The sequence below is a fragment of the Microtus ochrogaster genome, unplaced genomic scaffold (genome assembly GCF_000317375.1).
Source record: "Microtus ochrogaster isolate Prairie Vole_2 unplaced genomic scaffold, MicOch1.0 UNK78, whole genome shotgun sequence".
Lineage (NCBI taxonomy): Eukaryota > Metazoa > Chordata > Mammalia > Rodentia > Cricetidae > Microtus > Microtus ochrogaster.
In genome coordinates this window covers 662,696-686,215 of record NW_004949176.1, presented here as the reverse complement: position 1 = coordinate 686,215, position 23,520 = coordinate 662,696, and the positions used below count along the sequence as shown (strand labels likewise).

The 23,520-nt window shown below is 41.7% G+C and overlaps 1 protein-coding gene across 4 annotated transcripts in view; it reads left to right on the top strand.

Moving 5' to 3' along the window:
* Spata5 (spermatogenesis associated 5) overlaps positions 1-22,902 on the top strand; it is a 165,905-nt gene extending 143,003 nt beyond the window's left edge. For 3 of the 4 annotated variants that reach the window (XM_005370383.3, XM_005370384.3, XM_026777639.1), the window contains exon 16: positions 22,554-22,902. In XM_005370383.3, coding sequence (XP_005370440.1) covers positions 22,554-22,730 — 177 coding nt within the window. In that variant the 3' untranslated portion in view covers positions 22,731-22,902. The remainder of the gene's footprint in view (positions 1-22,553) is intronic. The other variant, XM_005370385.3, reaches the window with a different exon arrangement.
* The last annotated feature ends 618 nt before the right edge of the window (positions 22,903-23,520 follow it).

Genomic DNA, 23,520 nt, shown 5'->3' with positions numbered 1-23,520 from the left:
GTCTGCCTCCCTCCCTGTGGCTTTCCTTCCCTCTATCTTTATGGAGACTTTCTGAGGTGGCTTCTTTTTTCCCCCAGCATGTTTTTGTTTTCAGGGTGGGAGTTAGATCCAGATACGGTCTTTCACTTCCATGGAAAGTTTTGTGTTAGTATGTGATCTCATTTTTAACCTACTTGCAGACGCCCAGTTATCTGAGATCCTTTCACATGGACTGAGGCTAAGCTTTATTTCTTTTGGCTTGTCCCTCCCTCAGCAGACACTTCCTCTTTGCCTTGAAAGGGCAAAACGATGTTCAGCTGTCTGGGCTTTGGCCCAGTATTTGATTTATACATTATTTAATTTCCTCCTGAAAATTGGAAGCAGGGCTCTCAGGAATGGAAGTGAGTAGTTTTCGTTTAAGAACACTGATGAGGGAGGGGGACTTGATTGGGGGAGGGGTGGGAAATGGGAGGCGGTGGCGGGAAAGAGACGGAAATCTTTAATAAATAAATAAATAAACAAATAACCAAAAAAAGAACACTTTTAGATTTAATATAATCAGTAGTAGATGGCAGCGTGATTGGGGGCAACTTAAGGTGAAACAAATACAGGTTAATACAAAGGGAAAGTATATGCCAATAGAAAAGTGCTGAGGTTTCTGAATCACTGCTGCTTAGGTTGTCTGTGCCATACTTGTGGTGTACTGGTTGGGTGCCCTCTGGCCTGGGTTAAGTTGCAGTTCCAGAGCCTTTCCTTAGAACCACTATTGCCTCTACCTCCACAACTGCCCACACCAGTATGTATGTGAGTGCCGAAATGATTGGAAATTTTTATATTAGTGGATTCAGGAATTAACATTCTGTGCTTCCTAAGGGATTGGGGGTGGCATATTCCTCTTGACAGATTCCTCTGAGGTTACAGCCTACCTCCTCTTCACCACCTACATTCCTAAGGATCTGGAACACCTGCTGCCTGCTCCTTCCTGATGGGGGACTGTCTGCTCACACCTTCCTCCCCACACTGCTGATCTGATCTCACTGGAGCTCTTTCCTGCTGGGAATCAGTCCTAGCGAGTTTCTCTGTCCTTGCCCCATCTGCCAGGTAACCTTCTGAGGACCTTCAGGCTTCATGTTCCTTTGTTTCCTTTTTCATACAGACCCCATTCCGTAGTATGTAGATGAGCTTAAATGTTCCCAAGGTTGTTTCTTGGACATCTTTTCTCCTCAGTGTGCTCAAACTTTTGACATTGTGTCACAGCATTGTCGTTGACAAAGTTCATACCTGAGAACTGCTCGGTCACTTTACACAAAAAGCAAATGACGGGCTGGGAGATGGTTCAGTCAGTACAGCACTTGCCATGCAAATATGAGAACCTGAGTTCAGTTCCCTGGCACCCAGGTAAAAACTAGGTACAGTAATGGTACATGTCTCTTCCTCCAGCACTGGGGATTGGTGAACTCCAGGTTCATTGAAAGATCCTATCTCAAAAGATAAGGTGGAGAGCAATTGAGAAGGACGTGCATTATGCATATACTTACACAAGCATGCATACATCACACACACAAAATGGAAATATTTTAAGGCTTATAATTTTGTATTGATGTATTGAGCCCCATTCATAGCAGTCTTTGTCTACATGTGACCCATCACCCACAGATTGGACACACCAGTGTGGCTGCACTTTTCCAAGCGCCAGCACCGTAAGCTTAGAAGAAGCCTGCAGATGAGCATAGTTGAAAAACTACTCCAGTCCTAGCCAGCTGCTTCTGACTTCCTTAAAGGTGGTCTAGCCTCTGCTACTTCTGTGTATCACACAGACCAACTTCCCAGGGAGTGAACACCACCTGCACATCATCATGGTCCTTTAAAGCTCAGGCCCTGAAGAGCTCCTCATGGATGTTGCTCAGCTCCCAGTGCATGCTCCCTACTCATCTACCTCAGGGCAGTCTGCTGGATTAGAGAGAGAACAGTTGCTGTAGGTGGGCATGTGGGCATTTAAACCTGGGGCTACCACATAGTTCTTGTGTGATTTGGGGCCATCTCTTCAAATACATTATTAGAACCTGGTTTGTTGGTTTTCATTTATTAGGTGTGTTTATATCTGGAGAAGATGCAGTATGCATGATGGATTGTTGGAAAGCTTAGATGAAGGCCTGGGGCCCTTGAGACTTCTCACCACCATGTGGTGGTGCTATCAGTAGTCCTAACTGTCATTAGTACTATTCTCCTTTAACAGCATTCCATGTTTCTCATGTCAGCCACATTGTTACACATTCTGAACAGGCATTGGTGGCTTATTTTCCCATCTGCATTCCACAGATGTTGAGGTTTTCCTTCTAATCCATTTCCCATGAGTGTAACGCAATGACTTGTCACAAAATTTTTCATAAGTGGGTTCAGGTGAATAGAATAACTCTTCTTCTCCCCAAGGGAAATGCTGGTTATATGGTGCTCGTACAATTCAGAGGTACAAAGTTTACAGTTGTGTTTTCTCTTACGTTAGTATACTGAAGCTTGAAACAAACCAGCTTTTTAATTTACTACTTTGTAGTTAAATTTACATCTGTTCTGAGTAATTTTGTTTTTCTTTGAGACATACTTTCTGTGTAGCTCCACTTGTCCTGGGACTACAAAGTTGGAGCTGCTTTGTAGACCAAGCCAGCCTCAGACTCACAGATACCAACCTGCCTCTGCCTCCCTAGTGCTGAGATTAAAGTGTGTACTACCACGCCCAACTAGCAATTCTTTTAAAATAACCACTTTGGTACCCATTAGATGGCTCAGCAGGTAAAGGTACTTGCTGCTAAGCACGAGAACCTAATTTCATTCCTGGGACCCAGTTCCAGCAGGTTGTTCTCTAACCTCCACTAGTGTGAGTCTGTCCCCCCATCCTAATACACACACTCAATTACATTTAACTTTTAAAAGAACTACTTTATAGTTGATTTACAAATGCTATCAGAAATAAAATATTTGAGATAAGATATATCCAAGCATTAAGTTACTTTTTAGTTTGTTTTTATTTTATAAGGTCAGCCAGCTTTTATTTATTTATTTATTTATTTATTTATTTATTTATTTATTTATTATTTATTTACGTATACAATATTCTGTCTGTGTGTGTGTCTGCAGGCCAGAAGAGGGCACCAGACCTCATTACAGATGGTTGTGAGCCACCATGTGGTTGCTGGGAATTGAACTCAGGACCTTTGGAAGAGCAGGCGATGTTCTTAACCACTGAGCCATCTCTCCAGCCCCAACCAGCTTTTAAATACCAGTAGTTTTTCCATCTACGTATTTTTTTTTTCTTAAACAAACGTTGTTTCTTTAGCATATTTCTGAAACATAACTTTTCTGCTTTGGAGAAATAACACTTCTTCACAAATCACACATGGCCAACTAACTTGTCATCTAAAAGCTAAGTATAGATTAGGCTCTGCTGCTAGTTTGAAGGCTCGTTCCCACAAATCTGATCTTGTCTCAGGACAGAACCCACTTGAATTTGGCATACAGATCAGACATATTGACATGGAGTACCTTCTTAAAAGTACCAGCATGCCAGCTACTAAAGGGGTGCTGATCTCAGAAAGGCCACTCAGCAAAGTGGTGGGTTAGGACCTGGGGCCTACTTGCGGTCCACACTGAATCCACACTGGAGCACTTGGAGAAACTATTTATACCCACTGTGGAGTGTAAATAGTGTCAAAGTTGAGATCTTTATTTAACATTCATTTAGTCTAATCCTATTTAATTGCTAGAATTTTTATTTTCTGTGTTTAACGCAACCCAATTTTGTAGAACTCCTGCCAACCACAAACATTAAATAACTAGTCACAGGCAGCTCTTTACTGTTGTATAGTTCAGTGGTGCTGAAGTTATTTTAGTTTTTGCCAAATCCCTCTTTTTAAATTAATTTTGTTTTATTATTTTGTGTGTTTGGGTGTTTTGCCTTTCTGTATGTCTGTGTATCACATGCCTACCTATGTTCATATCTTTGGTACATAATTGTGTGATCATCTGGAAGTTAGAAGATGTACATGTCAAGTCGATGTGGTTGTACCACACTGGTTCTAATAACCCCTAAGCAAGACCATTTTGAGCTTCTTCTGTCACTTCCTAAGCCTATTGTTGCTGCTCCAGAACTTCTGAGCTCAGACTAAGCTGAACTGAGACAACCCTGAGCCTCATTAGCATGGCTTCTGCAGTAGACCGTCTGCAGCCATGGAGAGCCCCAGAAGACTGACTAACTCTAGTAGCCATGCTAGGAGAAAGACCAGGTCAGTGCCGTGTGTGTGTGCATGCGCGCATGCACATGCGCATGTACAGTATGTATGTGTGTATGTATGTATATGAAACTCCTTGGAGAAATGTAGAGACAAACTGTGCCTAGAGCTGGCAGGCACAAAGCCTTGGAAAACTGGTGAGAAAAAGGAAAGTGGGCAGGTGGGGATGATTTTTGAAATTATCTTTTGTAAAATTTAGGATGAACCGTGAATAAAAAATAGATTCAGGTTGGGAAGGCTTTTGTGACAACACCCACCCCCACCTCTAAAAAGTAACATTCTAGACAGGAAGCCACCAAAGAGAACACTAAAAAGTGTGATGGAGCCGGGCGGTGGTGGCGCACGCCTTTAATCCCAGTACTCGGGAGGCAGAGGCAAGCGGATCTCTGTGAGTTCGAGGCCAGACTGGTCTACAAGAGCTAGTTCCAGGACAGGAACCAAAAGCTGCAGAGAAACCCTGTCTCGAAAAAATCCAAAAAAAAAAAAAGTGTGATGGAGATGCTGAAGAGTAGCTCTCCACAGTTGATGGCTGCTGGCAGAGGTGTGGGAGGAGAAGGATTCTGTTTAAGGGGCAGGCCGCTAAGAACTTGATCATGCTCCAGCAAGCAGAACAAAGTGAACTTTTTTTTCTTTTTGACATCTTTTGGAGAGGTCACAAGGAGAGCAGACACGGAAGAACTGTGAAGGGACTGTGATGGGTACATGATGTGAGACTCCCAGAAAATAAATAAAAATGTTATGGGGGGGTGCAGGTTGCAGGGTGCTGGTGGCACACACCTTTAATCCCAGCACTTGGGAGGCAGATCTCTTGAATTCTCTGCCATCCTGGTCTACAGAGCTAGTTCCAGGACAACCAGTGTTCCCGGAAAGGCCCTGTCTTGAGGAAGGGGCGTCATATAGGCATATTCATGTTCAGTGAAAGGGAACATTTAACTAGGTTTGGCTCTTTGTCCTGTTTAATTGTCTTGACACTTGGCATATAAATAAGTCTTAAGAGAAAAGGGAAACAAAGGACTGGAAACAGCTCAGGTGCCTTTTACAGGGGACTGGGTTGAATAAGCTGCAGCTGTGAAGGGAATGAGAAACAGTTCTACATAGAATGTGAAGTGTGCTCGTTGTTATCTGAAGAGGCAAGGCAGAGGAACGTGTAAGATAATGTGCTAACGTTTGCCTAAGGAGTTAGGAATAGGAAAGCTTCCCTTTAGAGACAATGGCCAAAAACTAGGCATGAAGGCATACACATGTAATTACAACACTTGGGCAGCGGAGGCAGAATCTACCCAATACAAGAAGTAACTCCCAAAAGTTGTCGTCTACAGGTTTGCAAAAATACACACATAAGAATAAATAAATGTAAAAAAAAACACATTAATGTAGACATGAGAAAATACATAGGCCATGAATCAGTCCCTTTAACAAAGTGGTAAGAGAAAGATGTGTGCTGTGCTAACTCGGTGCAGTAGTTGTGAACCGTGTTAAGTCAGTGCAGTAGATGTGGGCTCTGCTAACTCAGTCTAGTAGATGTGAGCCATGCTAACTCGGTGCAGTAGATGTGAGCTATATGCACTCAATGCAGTATGCTGTAACTATTTTAACCCCAACTCAGACATTTGTTGCTAATTGGCAAGATTTTAACACTGATTACTAAATCACTGATTACTGATAATATTAAGTACTTTTTACACTTTTTAATGTAGAAAGTATTATTTTAAAGTTATATACTATTTAGTAATTAGATATTCTGATTCTGGATTTTTTTAAAAATCCAATGTGTTGTAGGGATTAGGAGAATGAAAATCAATTGTGAATATGTCGGTGTAAAGCTGCTCACAGGTGAACGAGTGCTCTCTGTGTTCAGTCTCTTTCTCTTTCTCCTCTCCAGCCCCAGCAGGCATGTGCGTGTGTGTAAGTTTTTATAGTTAAGTACTAAGTTTCCACAGAGTGTTTTCTCTCCCTAAATGGTCATTGATAATTTAAGTCTCCTCTATCTTCCCTTACACTTGAAAGAAAGTGGGTTATGTAGGCAGAGTTTTTCTGTGTCCCAGCAGTTACTTCCAAATAACCACAAGAGACTTAATAGTAATTATAAATGCTTGGCCAATAGCTTAGGCTTGTCTCCAGCCAATCTTACAACTTAAATAAACCCATTTCTGTTCATCTTGTGCTGCCCTGAGGTTTGTTCACCTTATGAACTTCCATGTTGCTTTTTCTAAGCATCTGGCTCAAGACTCTCCATACTATGCCCTTCTTTCCAGCATTTCTCTGCCCCCAAAATCCTGCCTTGCTATTGGCTGGCCAATCAGCTTTTTATTAACAATGAGAGCAGCACATTTTTACAGTGTACAGAGGATTTGCTGTCATTTCCATCTATTCAGAAACTACAGCATGCAGTCAGAGGTCTTTTTTCTTGGGATGCTGTCCACTTCATTCTTCTTTTGAAGCTCTGTCAACATGCATTTCTGATTATATGTGTAATCTTAGTTAGTTTTAAAGACTGTTTCCATATAAAATTTCTATAAGCTTCCAAACTTTAGAACTTTGGAATCAGTCTATTTTGACCACTTCCCCCAACAAAAAAATAGTTGGCACATGTCTGCTTTTTATGTAGACATCTCTGGTTGCCAAGGAAAAGAATGAATTTAACATAAAGAAACTGCTACTGACTGTGACACATTACTAGAATTAATTTCAAAAGAATATCTTAACTTTTCCTATATCCTCCTTAAGAATCTCCAAAGTTATTGATTGGTGTCCCTTGAGGATTTTCAACCTAATGAATTGAATGTTGTCTGTGACCTAGGAATCAGTTGTATGGCCCTGGTGTTAGGAGGATAGGTAGAGTCCTAATGGCACACAGAACACTGGTTTTTGGAAGTAAGCACTGCTTTTGGAATGGCATAAATTGCAGTGTGGCACACAGCACTTCACTATGAAGCAGTTTGTCACCAAAGCTGTAAGAGAGGAAGGAATGTGTAAGCAGTACGTGTTGGCAGATGCACAAAGAAGCCAAAGACCTGGCTCTGGTCACCTGTCCAGCCAACCCAAGGATCTTCTTCGCACCCAGGAAACAGCTACCTTGTCATCACAAAGTGACAGCACACACTTTTACTTTATAAGTGCTCATTTCAGGCCAGTTAGTACTTTTTATGGGATTTTTGGTCACTTCAGCTGTTGAGATGAGGACTCTGGTGCCAAAGCTGTGGTCTGTAGAACACAGGAAGTATACATGGCTGTATTTGCCACCACAGAGGGGGAAGAAAGTACAGAGAGCAGTGGGTGAGGACCAGTTGTAATGGCATGCATCTACAGTCCTCCCTGTTCCCGGGATTGAGACAAAAGGCTCACTTGAGGCCAGCCTGTGAGACCTCTTCCCCGTGAAGAAAAACAGTTGAGAGAATCCCTGGTGGCATTCTGGGCCCTTCTTGCAGTTGGCACTCTGAAGCTTGCCACCCCCATACTTAGTTTATAGTAGACCCAGTCTGTCCTAAAAATTCCTTCTTTAATTTAGGTTACATTTCTGTCCCTGGCAGTTAAATCCTAGTACACCACAGATATAACAACTAATTGCATATAATTGGAGAAATGAAGAAGTTGAAGCAGAAACTAGAGCAGCTGTCCAAAGGGTGTGCGCAGGTGCAGTGTGAGGTCACACCTGAGGATCTTTTGAGCACAACTTTCCTGTTTGTATTTGCAGTGCAGTTAAAGACTTAACGATTTGGATTTCTTTTAAAATAAAATAAATCACAAGTATTGGTTTAAAAAGGATTTAAAAATTCATAATTCTGAGCTTAACCCTGAATTTAACATAACTTACATGGGAAGATTCAAGTATAGGAGAGGTCAAAATCTACAAATACTACCAAAATGAGAAGTTGTCAGAAAGATGTTTAGAATGTTTTTTTTTCAGCAACTAAAATGTTTTATGGCAGGCTTCTTTTGTTAAAGGTACAACTGTGTTGCGTTGCTACCAGAAAGGTGTGAGCTTAGCAGTCTGGTTCATTCAAATGATTAGCAAATTCCAGAACTTGGCAACTGCTTGCAGTCTCACAGTATAGTTAAATTATACCACATCTTCAGAGCATTCTGGTCCCCCAGTGAATGTGTATGTGCTAAATGAATATGGATATTCTTACTTCAGAGAGACCAGAATTGATGGAAAATGATCAGGGCAGACTGATGAAGAAATGGAGAATCTCTGCTTGCTTTCACATTCTTTACTTGTCTTTATAAGACATGTTGAATACACTGGAGATCAGTAGTTTCAGTCATATCATGATCCCCATGTCCAGTGAGTTTATATTTCTATGGAAAAGATAGTTAAGAACATTTACTGATCTCTTGCCAGTGATCCTCTTTTTTCTTTTTCTTTTTCTTCTCTTTTTCTGTGGTTAGAAGTCTGAGTAATATTTACCTAGTTAAAATGCTATAACGTGCATGGGTACAGGCCTAAGATTTACTCAAATTCACTTAATTTTGTATGTTTAGATTTTTAGAATTAGATAAACAGTATTCCTAAAATTCACCCTCAACCCATCAGAGACAACAGCTGCTGCATTCCCATTAACCTAGTCCATCTTTATATTAGTTGTGAGGGATGTTCCTTTACCTGCTTGTATGCTCAGCAAGCATCCTTAGGCTTCCTCACCATTAGACCTTAGAGCAAACATTTTCATTAGTATTATTGAAAAGTTTGAGTAGTCAGTCAGGAAAGACCTGTTAGTTTGCTGTCCATTTTGTACTCAGTGGCCAAAAGAGAAAAGTGTGTTTTGGTTAAGCATTTTCTCCACCGGAAGATCATTCAAAATCCACTTTGGGCAAAACAGGACAATACTGGAAATGTCCCTGAAGTTTGTTATAATCTTTGAAATTATGTCAGTAACTCATTTTTATTGTTAAAAGCAGGAAGTGTATTTCACTGTTAGGCTCTAACTCAGTGAAATTGGAGACTTCCTTTTGAGTAGACATTTAGAAAATAGAGTTTAAAGTTTACAAGAGTTCTTAACAGTTTTCAGATGAGACTCTGGGTTACTAAATGTGTATCTTGTTACCAAATCGGCAAAACAGGCATGTGTGTGCCTTCCCCCTCTATTACACATGGTTATCTCTAATTACACATTGTTAATGCCTGCCACTTGTAAATTCTAATCTTACCTTGGCCATTGATTTGGTTTTACAAGTCCCTTACTATGTATAATTTGTAATCTTAGTGTCTACTGCACTAGCATTTTTTATTTGAATAAAGATAGGATATAAATCTTTCCAGCAAAGATCCAAATAAATGCACTAATTTTTATGTATGAACAATTGTAGAAATTTTCTGGACACAGAAAGTAGAAGCTAGGAAAGGAAAAACTGCTCAACTAACTCTTTTACTCTGTATTCTCCAACCTCAATAATTACAGGCATGTGGATTCTGGCCCAGTGGGGTGGAAAGGTCTTGTGAGTCAGGGCAGCATGGATAGTGCAAGCTCGGGATGCTTGCCATTAATTCAGAAAAGAATTTCAAGACAAGCCAGTATGAAGCAGAGTTATTTTATATTAAAATAAAATTTAAAGGACTGGGAGATGATATGGCCTGCAAAGTGCTGGCCAGGTAAGAATGAGGTCCTGTATTCAGATCTCCGGCACCCGTGTAGAAGCCAAGCACAACAGCGCATATTTGCAATCCAGAGTTATGGGAAAGAAGTATGCAGTTTTCTGGAGCTTACTGACAAACCAGCTTTGCCGAATTGATGCACTTAAATTCCAGGAGAAGAACTTGTCCTCAAAGAAAATTTATACATGTTGAGGAGTTGCTCAGTTGGCTTGGTGGTTCTTCCTAGATACCCAGGGTCAATTCTCAGCTTCCACATGGTGGCTCACAACCATCTGTAACTCCAGTTCCAAATAATCTGATGCCCTCTTCTGGCCTTTATGAGTATTGCATGTATGTGGTACACAGCCATACATGCCGGCAAAACAGCCTTTCACATAAAATACAACTTTAAAAACTTAATGTTCAAAAACCCATTGCCATTGTTCTTGGGTTCTCAGTAGTCCTCATTGTCCGCTATGTAAGTCCGGTTTTATCCCATGCTTTTTCAGACCCAGGCTAGCTGGTCTTGGTGAATTCCCGAAAGATCATCCCCATTGTCTCAGTGTGTGGGTGTACCCCTCGCCGTCCTGAGTTCCTTGCTCGTGCTCCCCCTCCTTCTGCTCCTGATTTGGACCTTGAGAGGGACTTGATCGGGGGAGGGGGAGGGAAATGGGAGGTGGTGGGGGGAGGAGGCAGAAATTCAATAAATAAATAAATATTAAAAAAAAACCTCAATAAAAAATCAAAAGAAAAAATAAAAACTTAATGTTGAATTGTAGACAGATTTTTCTTAGGCCTGCCAGCTCATAAAAAATGACATGGAGACCTATTAATTATGAAAGTTCATCCAATTGCTTATGCTTGTCCCACTAACTCCTATGAATTTAACCCATTTTGATTAATCTACATTTTGTCTCAATGACTTTTTATCTCTTCCATCTTGCACCTCTTGTTTCTTGTCCGTGTTCTCTGGTGTCTCTCCCTGCACCTAGATTCTTCTCCCCTCCTTCTCTCTGCACAGAAGTCTTGCTTAACCTCTTCCTACCTAACTATTAGCCATTCAGCTCTTTTTTTTTTTAACCAATCAGAAGGCACCTTGGCAAAGACACATCTTCACAGAAAGGTTATTATGCAACACTGAATAGCAGTGGAATAGGACACCTGGTGTCAACCTCAGCCTTCATGGGTACATGCTTTTGCACACACCCACATGAACACATACATACATCATTCACTCATACACAAAAAGAAGTTCCAACACAGATTTTAAGCTCAGGGGTTAAGAGAAAGAGAGGCACTCTGAAAGAAAATAAGACACACCCCAGAGCATAGGTGTTGGTTTCTCAAAGATGAGTCTCAACTCACTGTCTTTAAAATAATCATATATTGGATTTTGACTTATTTTTTTTTAGTTGGTTTTGAAATTGATATCTTCAAAGGGTTGCTGAGGAAATAAATAAGATCACAAAGTGATCCCTGTGATGTACCTGACAGGATTACAGGTGACAAAGCAGAAATCTAGATCATGAGGAAGCAAACAAGGGGTTCTTCACTGTAAGCCAAATTCACAGTCTTGTTGGAGATTTCCAAGAATTTCTGGGAGAAGAGTAAGGCCACACTTGAAGGTCATGTAGGCTGTAAGTATGGTTCACTGATATCTTAAATGAAATGGCTAGTATATGAAAGCAGTATTTTATCTCAGTGTCAGTAACCTTTACAACAAGTATTCTCTTTTCTCAGCTGGAGAGAGGCTCCAACTAGACTCTAGAGTGATGGGCTCCTTTTCCTTACTGTGTCCCTATAATTTCTGACTTTCTGGTGACTCAGTGAAATTTAAGGAGGTTTGAAATGTGGTTATTATAAAACATTGTGGTAGTTCTTAATCTCTTTTAGGTCATAAGACCTTTTTATTCTGTGATGAGAGCTTTGAACCCACTGGAGTCTAGACAAGTAGCAATGTTTATTGCCAGTAGGTGTTTTCCCAGGCTTCAGCTATATGCTAAGGCCCATCTAGATAGCCATGGACCCTAGAAGACTTTAATATGTGGTCAATGGTAGTACACAAAACTGGTGAGATACCACTTGAAATACTGATTAAGTATATTTAAGAAAGATGACTATTTATTTGAATTTTAAGCTTCATGGTGTCAGTGTCTATACAAATGTAAAACATTATAAACATTACCAGTCAGAGGAAACACACCTCAAAGTCCAAAGCAAAGGTATATGGAATGTGTCCTGGATATTTGAGGATATCCTAGCTAATGAAAACTATGTACCTTCTCATAAATGAGATGTATTTCTATGCTGGGAGGACATCCTTCCTTTCAGGAGACTCCACTATCAGTTAGAGTGACACATGTGAAGTAAGTATGATTTAGTGACATTGTCTCCTCCCTCTGGTAGGTCATGAATACATTTACTCTTCCCAGGACCTATCTCTAGCTCCCCTTTAGCTGACTATATATATATATCTAGCCTGCTTAACACAAATAGCCATAAATACCATACCATACTAAAAATGATTTCAGGATAGGGCAACATCTCTAATCTCTAACCTCAATGCTGATGCTGAGGCCGAAAGATCACCATGAAATTGAGGCTAGCCTAGGCCACAGAGCAAGCCGTCTTGTGTAAGCAGAGACTGCTCTTTGGTTTCCCAGCTGCCGAGACCCGAATAATGGCACAAAAACTATATTAATTACAATACTGTTTGGTGGGTGGCTTAGGCATATTTCTAGCTAACTCTTACATCTTAAATTAACCCATCGCTATTAATCTGTGTATTACCTCAAGGCTGTGGCCTACTACTAAGATTCTCTGACATCTGTCTCCTTCAGCAGCTACATGATGTGTTCTTGACTCTGCCTACTCTCTCTATAGATCTCTGTTCAGATTTTCCACCTGACTTTACTCTGCTAAGCCATTGACCAAAACCACTTTATTCATCAACCAATAAAAGCAACACATATACAAAAGTACACCCCACATCATCTTCCCTTTTTTGTCTAATTACAAAGGAAGGCTTTAATTTTACCATAGTAAAATTACATGTACAAAACCATTAAGAATTAAGCAAGAATTATAGTTAAAATATTAAATCTATTTATATTTGTCAAATTAAGAAAAATATCACCTATCCTATCTTTGTAATACAGTTTAAAGTTTTATATCTAATTTACCTTTTATCATCACTAAGAAAATCTATATGTCTTCAACTCCACCAAATTCCCCAGAAGGATACACTATTACCTAAGTAAACAGGAAGCAACTTCCAAAACTCTAGAATTGACAGAGACATCTCGCTGCCCGGACAGTCACTCAAAGTTCTTCTGTAACGTTGGAGCATCCATACGCAGAGTATAGTATAGTATCTGGCAGACTTTTTCATGAAGCAGAAAATTTGAAAGACTGTTTTGCCTGAATTGTCAGTTTGTCAGTCACTTTCTTTTCTGTGTCCTGCAGAATGTTCACTGCCTCTACTAGCCATGCTCACCACCCCAGCCCCAGGATCGCATTGGGTCTATGTTGCCATTAAGCAGCTTTTGACCCAGTGCTCATAAACCCCAGGACCTCACGAAAGATCCAGAGTTGGTGCTGCCAGCACAAACCAGGAAGCTTTCTCTTAAAGAGGCCATACAGGTTTTGCTGCTAATGCTGAGTCAGGAAGCCTTCTTTGAAATAAGCCATGCCTCTGCTCACCTCCAGCAAACAGAGCCTGTCTGAAAAAAAAATGCAGCTACCAAGATGCTCCAATTGACTCCTGTTTTTTGAGGGTCTGAAAGCACTTTTTAAAGTTTTTCTTTCTTTTTTATTTTTGGTCTTATACATGTCAAGATGGTGAGCGCTATGTTGTAAGCAAAGACTGCTTTTTGGTTTCCTGGCCACCCAGACCCAAATAATCACACAGAAACTATATTAATTGCAACACTGTTTGGTGGATGGCTTAGGTATATTTCTAGCTAGCCCTTACATCTTAAATTAACCCATCTCTCTTAATCTGTGTACCATGAGTCTATGGCCTACCATTAAGGTTCTGGCATCTGTCTCTTTCAGGAACTACATGGCGTCTCCTTGACTCTGCCTACTCTCTATATGTATCTCTCTTTGGATTTCCCACCTAGCTTTACTCTGCTAAGCCATTGACCAAAACAACTTTATTCATCAACCAATAAAAGTCATACATGTACAGAAGTACATCTCACATCCATCTTGAGTGAGTGTAATGAGTGGTGTCCAGTCAGTTGCTGATCATCAGGCCAGCACACAGGAAAGAGAATGACTGGCAATAAAGATGAAAACATAGCACACATTAAAACTACCGCAACAGCAGCTGCTTCCATCCACGGTTCCAGAATACTGGCACAGAGGATCAGACCCTCCAGATTTATTAGGGAGTCCTGGATCTACATAAAGAGTACCTGTCTCAGAAACAACAAAAACTCTGGTGCCTGCTTTAGAACTCTCCCAGCAAGCAAGGTCTCATAAATGACACGGCATCATAGCATGTTCATTGTGCCCAGGATGATGGTGTTCTTTTACTCTAGGTAAGGAATTATCTTGAGGACAACTAAAAAGGCAAAAGCTAGCTCATGTGTATCTTCAGAGGTGATAAACAGCAGGAGGTCTAATGTTCTAACCTAGTGTGTCTTGGAAGTAAAACAGGACTGAGCCTGCAAGGCCTTCACAGAACTAACTTGTAGGGAATAGCCATTTAGCATAGGTAACTCTAAATCTTGACAATTGTGGTAGTGGAAACAGTTCAAGCAGCAGGCAATTAGTTAGAATCTGAAACCAGAGTTATTTGTGGGTCATGAAACAGCTGCCGCTGAGGCACCAGTACTACACTGAAGGAAGACTAGAGAGAGGCCCTGTGCACCTTGCATTAACATGAGCTTTGGGTTTTACTGATGTGTTTCCTGGATCCTGCTGCCTTGTAGGCAGTTAGATTCTTTGAGACCAGAGAACAGAGCTTTTGCCAGCTAGTCCATCTTAACATTGCACTGGAGTGCTTCCTGCCCTGTTCATTTCCATGATAGTTTTCTTTTCAAAACCAAAAATAGCCCTCTTTTATCTTGTTATGATGGTTCCATTGAAAGTAGAAACACTTGAAATTCCATAGGAACAAATAATATTCCGGCTGTTTGCAGCCCAGAACTTCGGCAGGATACTTGATCTGTGTGTAAATTTTCTTTTGTGTTTTCTTTTGTCTTGAGCCCAGGCAGGCCTAGGACTCACTGTGTAGACCAGGCTAGCCTCAGACTAAGTCTGCATCAACCTCCTCAAGTGCCCAGATGATACGTAAATTTGAAAAAAAAAAAAAAAAGCCATTGCAGGCATTTCCTTGTGAAAAATAATGAAAGGTTTTGCTCCAAAAGCAAAGTTATTTAACCATGTCCCAAAGACCTCAGAGTAGCTTTTAATCAGCAAAGTTAAACCACCAAATGTTTTCCCCATCTCTGTCATTGGGTGTGAATGTGTCTTATAGACATTTTTGCTTTATTTTGAACAGAGTGCTATGCATGGCATTCTAAAGTATATGACTTTAAGCCCAGATGTAGTAACTGTGGTGAAGATTGTTTGCAAGAGAATTCAGCATAAGACCATAGTTAGGTATTATTACCCTAAACTTCAGTTCTTGCCTCACCACTTAGAAGTTTTTCAGTGAAGAAACATTTTAAAGGATAGGTGCTGTGAGCGACCCTTAATTAATTAGTTCCCTCTGCAAGGCAGCGTGGCTCCCTTAGTCTGTGAAAGCCCCACTTCAACTGCCTTACCCCCGCCGAGCCTGCTGCGCTGACCCAGACCCACCTTTCACGCTGGCCTTTCAGCGCCAGTTCAGCAGTTCAGTGGCCCGCCCCCTCCCTGCACAGGAGCGTAATCTCCCAGGTAGTCTCCTTGAAGCACCTCCAGAGCACGCTGTTCAGGAACAGCAAGACACCACTCTCACTGGGTTCCTAATCCCTCCAGCACACAGGGGAAGGAGGTCTCAGGACTGTGAAAGTGAAAAGAAAAGAGAAGGGGGCGGGTGAGCCAGGACAGCACAATGTCCGCACCGGCTCTCCAGTGGCAGCGCCACAATCGGCGCCAGCTGCAGCCCAATTAAGCTCAACAGGTCACAGGTGTTCCAGACAGAAGACGCTTTTAACAAAACCACTTTCTGAGACTACAAGAATTTTTAAGCACTATGGCCCGTTTCTTTTGGTGGATTTTTTAAAAGCTATTTACTACACTTGAAATACAAAGCTGAGATTAGGCCTCGCTAGATGGTGTGCTTTCTTCCTGCCAAACAGCAGGAGTAGCACAGACAGCTTCTGGGCCATTGTAAGTGCATTGTGCAGCTGCAAGGATGGAAGGGGTCTGTCTTTAGTGCAGTCAGAAGCCCGAGGGGGCAGCTCAACAGCTCCAGCACGGAGCAGCAGTGTGTCTGTACCTTTGCACTCTGAAGTCACTACCACGCTGGTATGGTGGAAGTTGAACTGCCATGTGTGTTGTGTATGTCCTGAGGAGTGCTTTTAAGAAGGGCATGAGTTCAGCGATCAAGAAATACTTTTCCAACGGAGAAGGATGGTGGTTGAGATGTAACTCAAGTGGTACAGTGCTTGCCCAGCATGAAGGAGGCCCAGGGTTTGGCCTCCAGCACAACAGGGCATGATGGAGTTTGCCTGTGATCCCAGCACTGGGGAAGTGGAGGCAAGAGAATCAACATTATTCTCAGCTCCTGCTTGTTCAGAGCCAGCTATGATACATAAGACCCTAGTGGGTAGAGATGTTTTTAATATACTAAAAATGTGTAGCTTGGTGATAAGAGCACATGAAACACAGGCACTTCATTCGCCATCAAAATTTTAAAAGGAACTAGAGAGATTGCCCAGTGGTTAGCAGCACCTGTTTGGTTTCCAGCTCCCGCAGAGATAACAGAACTCCAGTTCCAGGGGATTCAACTCCCCTTTCTGACCAGGCACCAGGCACGCCTAGTACATATATATACATTCAGGCAAAACACTCTTAGGCATAAAATAAACCTTTAAAAAGAAAAAGTAGCCTGCCATGGTAGCACACGCCTTTAATTAATCCTAGGACTGGAGAGGCGAGGCAGTCGGATCTCTGTGAGTTCTAGGACAGCCAGGCTGTAGTGGGGGGGGGGAGGGACTTTTCCCGTCTAAAGTCACCTTGTTCTCTTCTGCCCATTGAGCCTGATTATATTATCTCCAGATCTGCCTCTGTTTTCTGTCCAGGCTAAGGTCTGCAGGGTGGCTCACTCATTGATTGTGTCACTTGGTGTTCAAGGCAGGAAGCAGATTCCCCACCCCACACCACCCCGCCACATCCCCACACATTCAACCTACTTATGTGCGTGTTTCCCTGTGCTTGTCTGGTAGCAGAAAGCAGGTTCAGCCAGGCTATGCTTGGAAATGGAAGCAACTGCTTAAGTTATTGTTTCTGATGCTAAATGCACCAGAAAAGAAGCCAGTTCCACTTGTGAAGCTGAAACAAGCAATAAAAGAGAGGGTTCTAGTACACAGGGGATAAAGGCCGCAAACTGCCAAGCATGGTCAAGTTGTTTCTATTGACTACTTTTTATTAGACAGTGGTGACCTTGACTTACTTACCACTTTTTAAAAAACTTTTACTGTCTGCTCAGAAGCTGTGTTGGTTTTTGCTGTTGTCCTGCTTCTGACTTGCTATGCCAAGACATCTGTTCAAACCCTACTGCTCTGATAGATTGGGGAAAGAACCAGAGTTTATATATAAGAGATTTTATTATTTTTTCTCCCACAGTGAAGTGCAACATTATTTATTCTTTATGGCATTCAGAATTCCACACAATTGCCTCTTGTGCCCTTTTGCATCTAGTAGTGAAGTGATTACATTTCCCAAGGCTCACTGGTCAACCACCTTCTCATCTTGGGGCACTGCTTCGGCATGCAGCCTGCTGCAGCTCTATTACTGTGTATGTTGCTAAGGGTACTGCTGCTGCAGAGTGCACACAAAAAAATGAAATTTGTACTCGTTTGAGCCTCTCCACTGCTGACTACTTTCCTCTCTGTTAGGTGAACCTGGTAATTTGTAGATGTTTTTAATAAGAGTTTTCCTCCTAGGTGTCCATCTCAAATTCACTCTTTCACATGGTGTTCCTGTTTGTCTTGAGTTCTTGTTACATCCGCAGATATATTTTAATTGCTAAATGAATGGAAAGAAATTTTGTGATATATAGACATCAAATAAAGTGTGGTAGCTACCGAAGTAAACACATCTTAGTCTGGATCTGACAGAAAGAGCTTAGCACAGTCCCATAGTTTTTGTCTCATTTTCTTATTCCCACAAACACGTTTTCAACCTCACAGCAAGGCACCTATGAAAGTTTAGGCATTGATTGTTTAGTCAAAAGAGACTATTACACACTCATTTTGTGGCCTATTGTACCCCACCCACCCACACCATTCTGACAGCTTGCTGATAACTCCTTTAAAATATGTAGCCTGCACTATTGGGGGTAAGGTCAGGATGCTGAAGAAATTAAGGCTGGCTTCTAAAATCCTCTTTGCTAGAGCAGTTAGAAAACTTTCTGAGCAGTCTAATCTAATATTCCTGACTGTGAGTCAAAGTCATCCATTTATCTACACATCTTTTCAGCAGAGTTCTTCTGTGGCCTCATGGAAAAAGGGAAAAATTGAAATGAATCCCAGTGACTAAAACAGTCCTGGACATTGTCTGGTTTGGGGCATGATGGGTAATGTTTGTGTGCTTTGTCAGGTGGTCAGTCCAGATCTCACACACAAGCTCATCTCATTGGATTTTCTTTTTATGGAATTTATTATATAAACTACCATACAATCGTAGTTAGACTGAAAGCCTTTCCTTGTCATTTCTGATTCCCAGAGAGACACCTGGGCAACTTTATCTAGAAAATGTGCTCACCCTCCCAATGCTTACTGCAGGAAGAAGGCCAAGGACAGGTTCCTTGTTACAGGATTCCTTCCCCAGGGGAATACCCATCTGCATGTTTGCTTATAGCAAACTTCCATTTAAGCCCTCCAGACTAATATATATTACTGTACTTTTTTGCAAAAACATCCCTATCCCTGTGTGACAAATCTTGATAACCTAAAGAAATACCCTCAGAGCACACTTGTGTTCTCAACAGAGATGCAGAAATGGCTGAAGCCATAGTAGCACTCCAGACCAAAACACAGCGTGGTAAGAAACAGTTGTTGATTCCTCCTTGTATCAGAAACTTAAAAGTATTATTGGCAAGAGTATATACAATACACGTAAAGGCTCTACAGACCCTGACCACAGTGCCATAGCTGAACATGTAGAACTGATGATAGTTACAAACATGCTCAGTACGAAGCATGAGTAAGGGGGAGCTGTGGCTCTTGTCTGGCTCTGTAGTCCTCTCCTTAGCTCCTCAGCATGTCCATTGTCCTTGCATCTGCCCTCAGCCCCTTTCCTTTGGTCTCTATTCTGAAATACAAGAGAACAGAGTTTGAAAGGATATAAAATGGAAAAGAACTGCACTGTTGGCTTTGAGCAAGTTTTCTGGTATAGCCATGCTGAAGATTATCAGTAAGGATTAACAAGATGGCTTGGTGCTAAGCCTGACAACCTGAGGTCAGTCCCCAGGACACTGCACACAAGAACTGACTTGACTTCTACTCTTTGTTCTCTGACCTCCACGCTTGTGCTGTAGCACACACACACCACCTCCAGAAATAATAATCAAATATAATAAAAAGTTTTTTCCAAAGGAAACAGAAAAGACCAGTAATAAAACAATTTATTGGTGGTCTGCTAAAATTAGGAGGGGAGAAGAGTTCTGTGGGAAGCACTGGGTGTCTTATCTGATCCCAGGTACTGTGTTAGATTGACTGGCTAATTGGGTGTATGTGGAACCCCAAACCAGGCATGTGGATTTGTTTCTCCAAGACAGAACTTTCTCACTTGAGTCTTCATGTAGTAGATGGATCTAACCAGCTCTGAGGACCCTTCTATAGGGTATTAAGCCTGTCCATGCAGGTGGAGATCTAGCGGTTTGCATCTTGTAGTTGACCTTCTGTAGTTGCTGCCTGGAACAGCTAGCCCCTTGGTACTGACTGAAAAGTGGAAGCCTGGCTAAGGAATCCATACTGTCCTATTGTTAGTTGTATATTGCTTAAGTAAATGTGGTAGGAAAGCAAAAGATTAGGTTTTTTTACAGAAAGGATTATGTAATAGCTTCTTCCAAGCATTCCCTATCATGATAAAGAAACAAGGTAAAAGTTGTCGAAGTAAGTGCTAAACTTACCAGTAGGAAATAGAGTAGCAGCTCCTTCCAAAGGTGTCTAGTTGGTGCATTGTGGTAATATTTTCTAGAGATGAACTGAGAACCATGAGTTGAGTTACCTGAACACCTCATAAACCTTGTAGTTTACTCCTCTGTGTTGGGGCTCTGTGGCAGCATGGGGCCATCAGGCCCGGTCTTCGGCACTGTCTCACATTGTCTTCCTTCAAAGGTTCTACAGAACATCCCATCTAATCCAGATATTTCCAAGTGGACTCTTTCAAAGTTCTATCCCACAACATAAATGAAATTTTATTAAATAAAATTTAATAAATCAAGGCCACTCTCAGATAATGATACATAGTAAGAACCTCAAGTTATAAGCATTTGCATTTCAGCAGCCAGGGTAGTCATTTCTTTCTATCCCAGTTTAATCATTGCATGCTAACAAGAAGCCTGGTAGATTAGACCATTGATTCCCTTGCCCCAGTGTGCCATGGTGCTATCCATCCACCTTCTGACCATGAGAACCCAGAACTTACAGGTTCCAGGCATCCTTTTTAGCATCTCTTGTCTTCCCCTCCCCAACACCACATCACATGTTTCCTGTGGTTCAGTACATGCTTCAGTCGGGGTGCGAAACCTGAGTATCAGTAACAGCAAATGAAGGAGTAAAGAAGTGTCTGTCTAGTACTTACGGGAGATAGAAAAATTACGTGCTGGGCTCTGTGTTTTCTGGTATAAGACTCAGGTGAGGTAAGGAAAATGTTATGGACCCAAGGCCTAGCACTTTGCTCTCCGTTATCAAAGAGCCACACTCTGGAGATATTCCCTGCACTGTGAAGTATGCGGAAGGGATACTCCAGCACCCAGCATTCCCTGCTTCTCCAGTGACACTTCAAACCTTGTCAAGATGAAAGATGTGCTTCTTAGCTGAGGTCCCTCACCTCCCTTTGTGGAGGCTCAAATTTCCACTGAGATCACCAGGGAGCGTTTGCTGTGTTTTCTGCCTTAGCAATTTGGTGGCCACTCTATTTTCAGAAAAGCATTGACATCATATCAATGTAGTTAGCTTATGTGCTCATTAATGAAGCCCAGAACTAATAGTTACATTATTGGAATTTGACAAAGCCACTCAACTCAATCAATCCCTGCCTTGTGTGTCTGTTTGAAAACTGTCTAAACATGCTGCTAAATCCCCTAGAAAACTATTCAACCGCTTTGGCACCATTAGCCCAGCTAACCAGAGGAACTATTTGCAGTAAATGGGCAGACTGTGTGACTGTGTGGCTAGAACCCTTCCTGCCCTTTCATTCACCTATATAAGGTGTGGTTGGTATTGCTCATTGTTTTCCCTATTGCCCTGAAAATTGAAATCCTCTTCTCATCCAGTAAGCTTGTTCACCACATCAATACAGTTTGAAATGGCAGTGGCCTGGGCCAGCTTCGGCTCTCTGAAATCCAGAGAACCGTTCTTCCCTAGCATTTCCCTCTCACATGCTCACCTTCCTCCCTGAGGAAACAGTCCACTCATCTGATATTACCAGGAGTCAAGAGCTCATGAAAGAGATGTGAGAAAGGAATGCTGCCTATTCTGATCATACAGCAAAGCAATGTATAAACTCTGTGCCTGACAAGAGTGCTGATTAGCAGGCCCACTGTGCATCATGGTACCTCTGCTAAGGGTTCCCTCCATCCTGTGTTGGGAGTGGGGATAGAAGTAGGGTAGCACATCCGATCCACACAGTTAACGGGAGATGCTGGTCATTCATCTTTGTGCTGGTTCTGGTCTGCTCTGGAAATAACACTCTGATGTGATTACTTATTCTATTTGTATGCTTAAAGTAGAGGGTTTGCCTAACATGTAAGGCCCTGGGTCCATTTTTTGCACCATCAAAAACCAAGCCTTAAGTTGAGTAACTCCCACAGGGATATGCTCATAATGAAGAAGTCATACCACGTGTCAGAAGGTATACCCAATATGAAGTCTCATCAGCATGGCTGCCTGAATGTGACCTGAACAAGGACAACCTATAGACATGCTAACATGGAAAGCCCACAAGACCTAAAACCATACACAGCAACTAAGCAATGCTGAGAGCACCCAATTGGTCATCCAGTTGTCCAATGGTCCACCATGAAAACATACATACAAATAAGACTATACAGACTGAGCAGGTTGTATGTACGTATTTAGAATCACACCCCTATTCCCATCACACACACACAAATAACAAAGAAAAGAGGGCGTGAACTTGAAAGATGGGGGAGGGTACATAATAGGTTTTAAAGAGACAAGAAAGGGAAGGGGGAAAGATGTAATTATAGTATAATATCAAATGTAAAAGATTTTTTTAAATGTCACACCACAAATAAATATGTTGAAAACAGTTTGTTGACAAAGGAGTGCTTAACTGCTTTCTCCCTCATTTTACTTGTTCAATTTCAGATCATAGCCGTCTGTAAGGAGGCCGCTCTCCTAGCCCTGGAAGAAGACATTAAAGCTGACCGCATTATGAAGAAGCATTTCACTCAAGCCTTGAGCATTGTGACACCTAGAATCCCAGAGTCACTGATGCGCTTTTATGAAGATTACCAAGAAAAGAGTGGGATACACACCATCTAAAAAAAACATACTTATATGCATATATTTTGTAGAGAAAAGTTTGCAAATTTTGTCTTGAGTGTTTACAGTTTCTTAATAGGTAAATGTTTGAAATATCCTCATTGGAGTTGAAGAGCCTCCCCTAAACGTTTTTGAATCATTCAAGTACAATAAACATATCTCTGGGCATGAGTTCAGACCATCTTGATTTTCAACAGCATACATTCACCCCTGCGTTATTTCTGTACTCCAGAAATAGCCAGGTCATTGCTTTAAAGATAGGATTTTATGATGCCTAGGTTGACCTCCAACTCTGTGTATAGCCGGGGGTGACCTTAAACTTCTGAGTCTGCTGCCTCTGCTTCCCAAGTGCTGGGATTACAAGTATTTTCCACTGTGCTGTTTATGCAGTGCTGGACATTGTACCCAGTGCATGCTAGGCAAGTCTACCAGCCAAGCCACATCTCCTCTCCCAAATCTGCACTCTAAAAAGCTAGCCAGGTTTAGTAAATGTGTAGTTTTCGCTGCTGTTGACACCTGCATTTATGGCCAGAAAGCATGAAATTATCACATACAAAAAGGCTTAGAAAAGTTAAAGTGTAGGGCCAGTTTGAGCCCAGAACAGGACCCTCAGCTTTTGCTACAATATTGTAAGGAAATCAAACAGGGCTATCGAGATGGCCTAGCAGGTAAAGGCATTTGCCACCAAACCTGACAACCTGAGGTTGCTGTCTGGTGGACAGAGAGAACCCATCAAGCTGCCCTTTGACCTTCATATGTGTGCCATGGCATGCATGAACACACATAAATA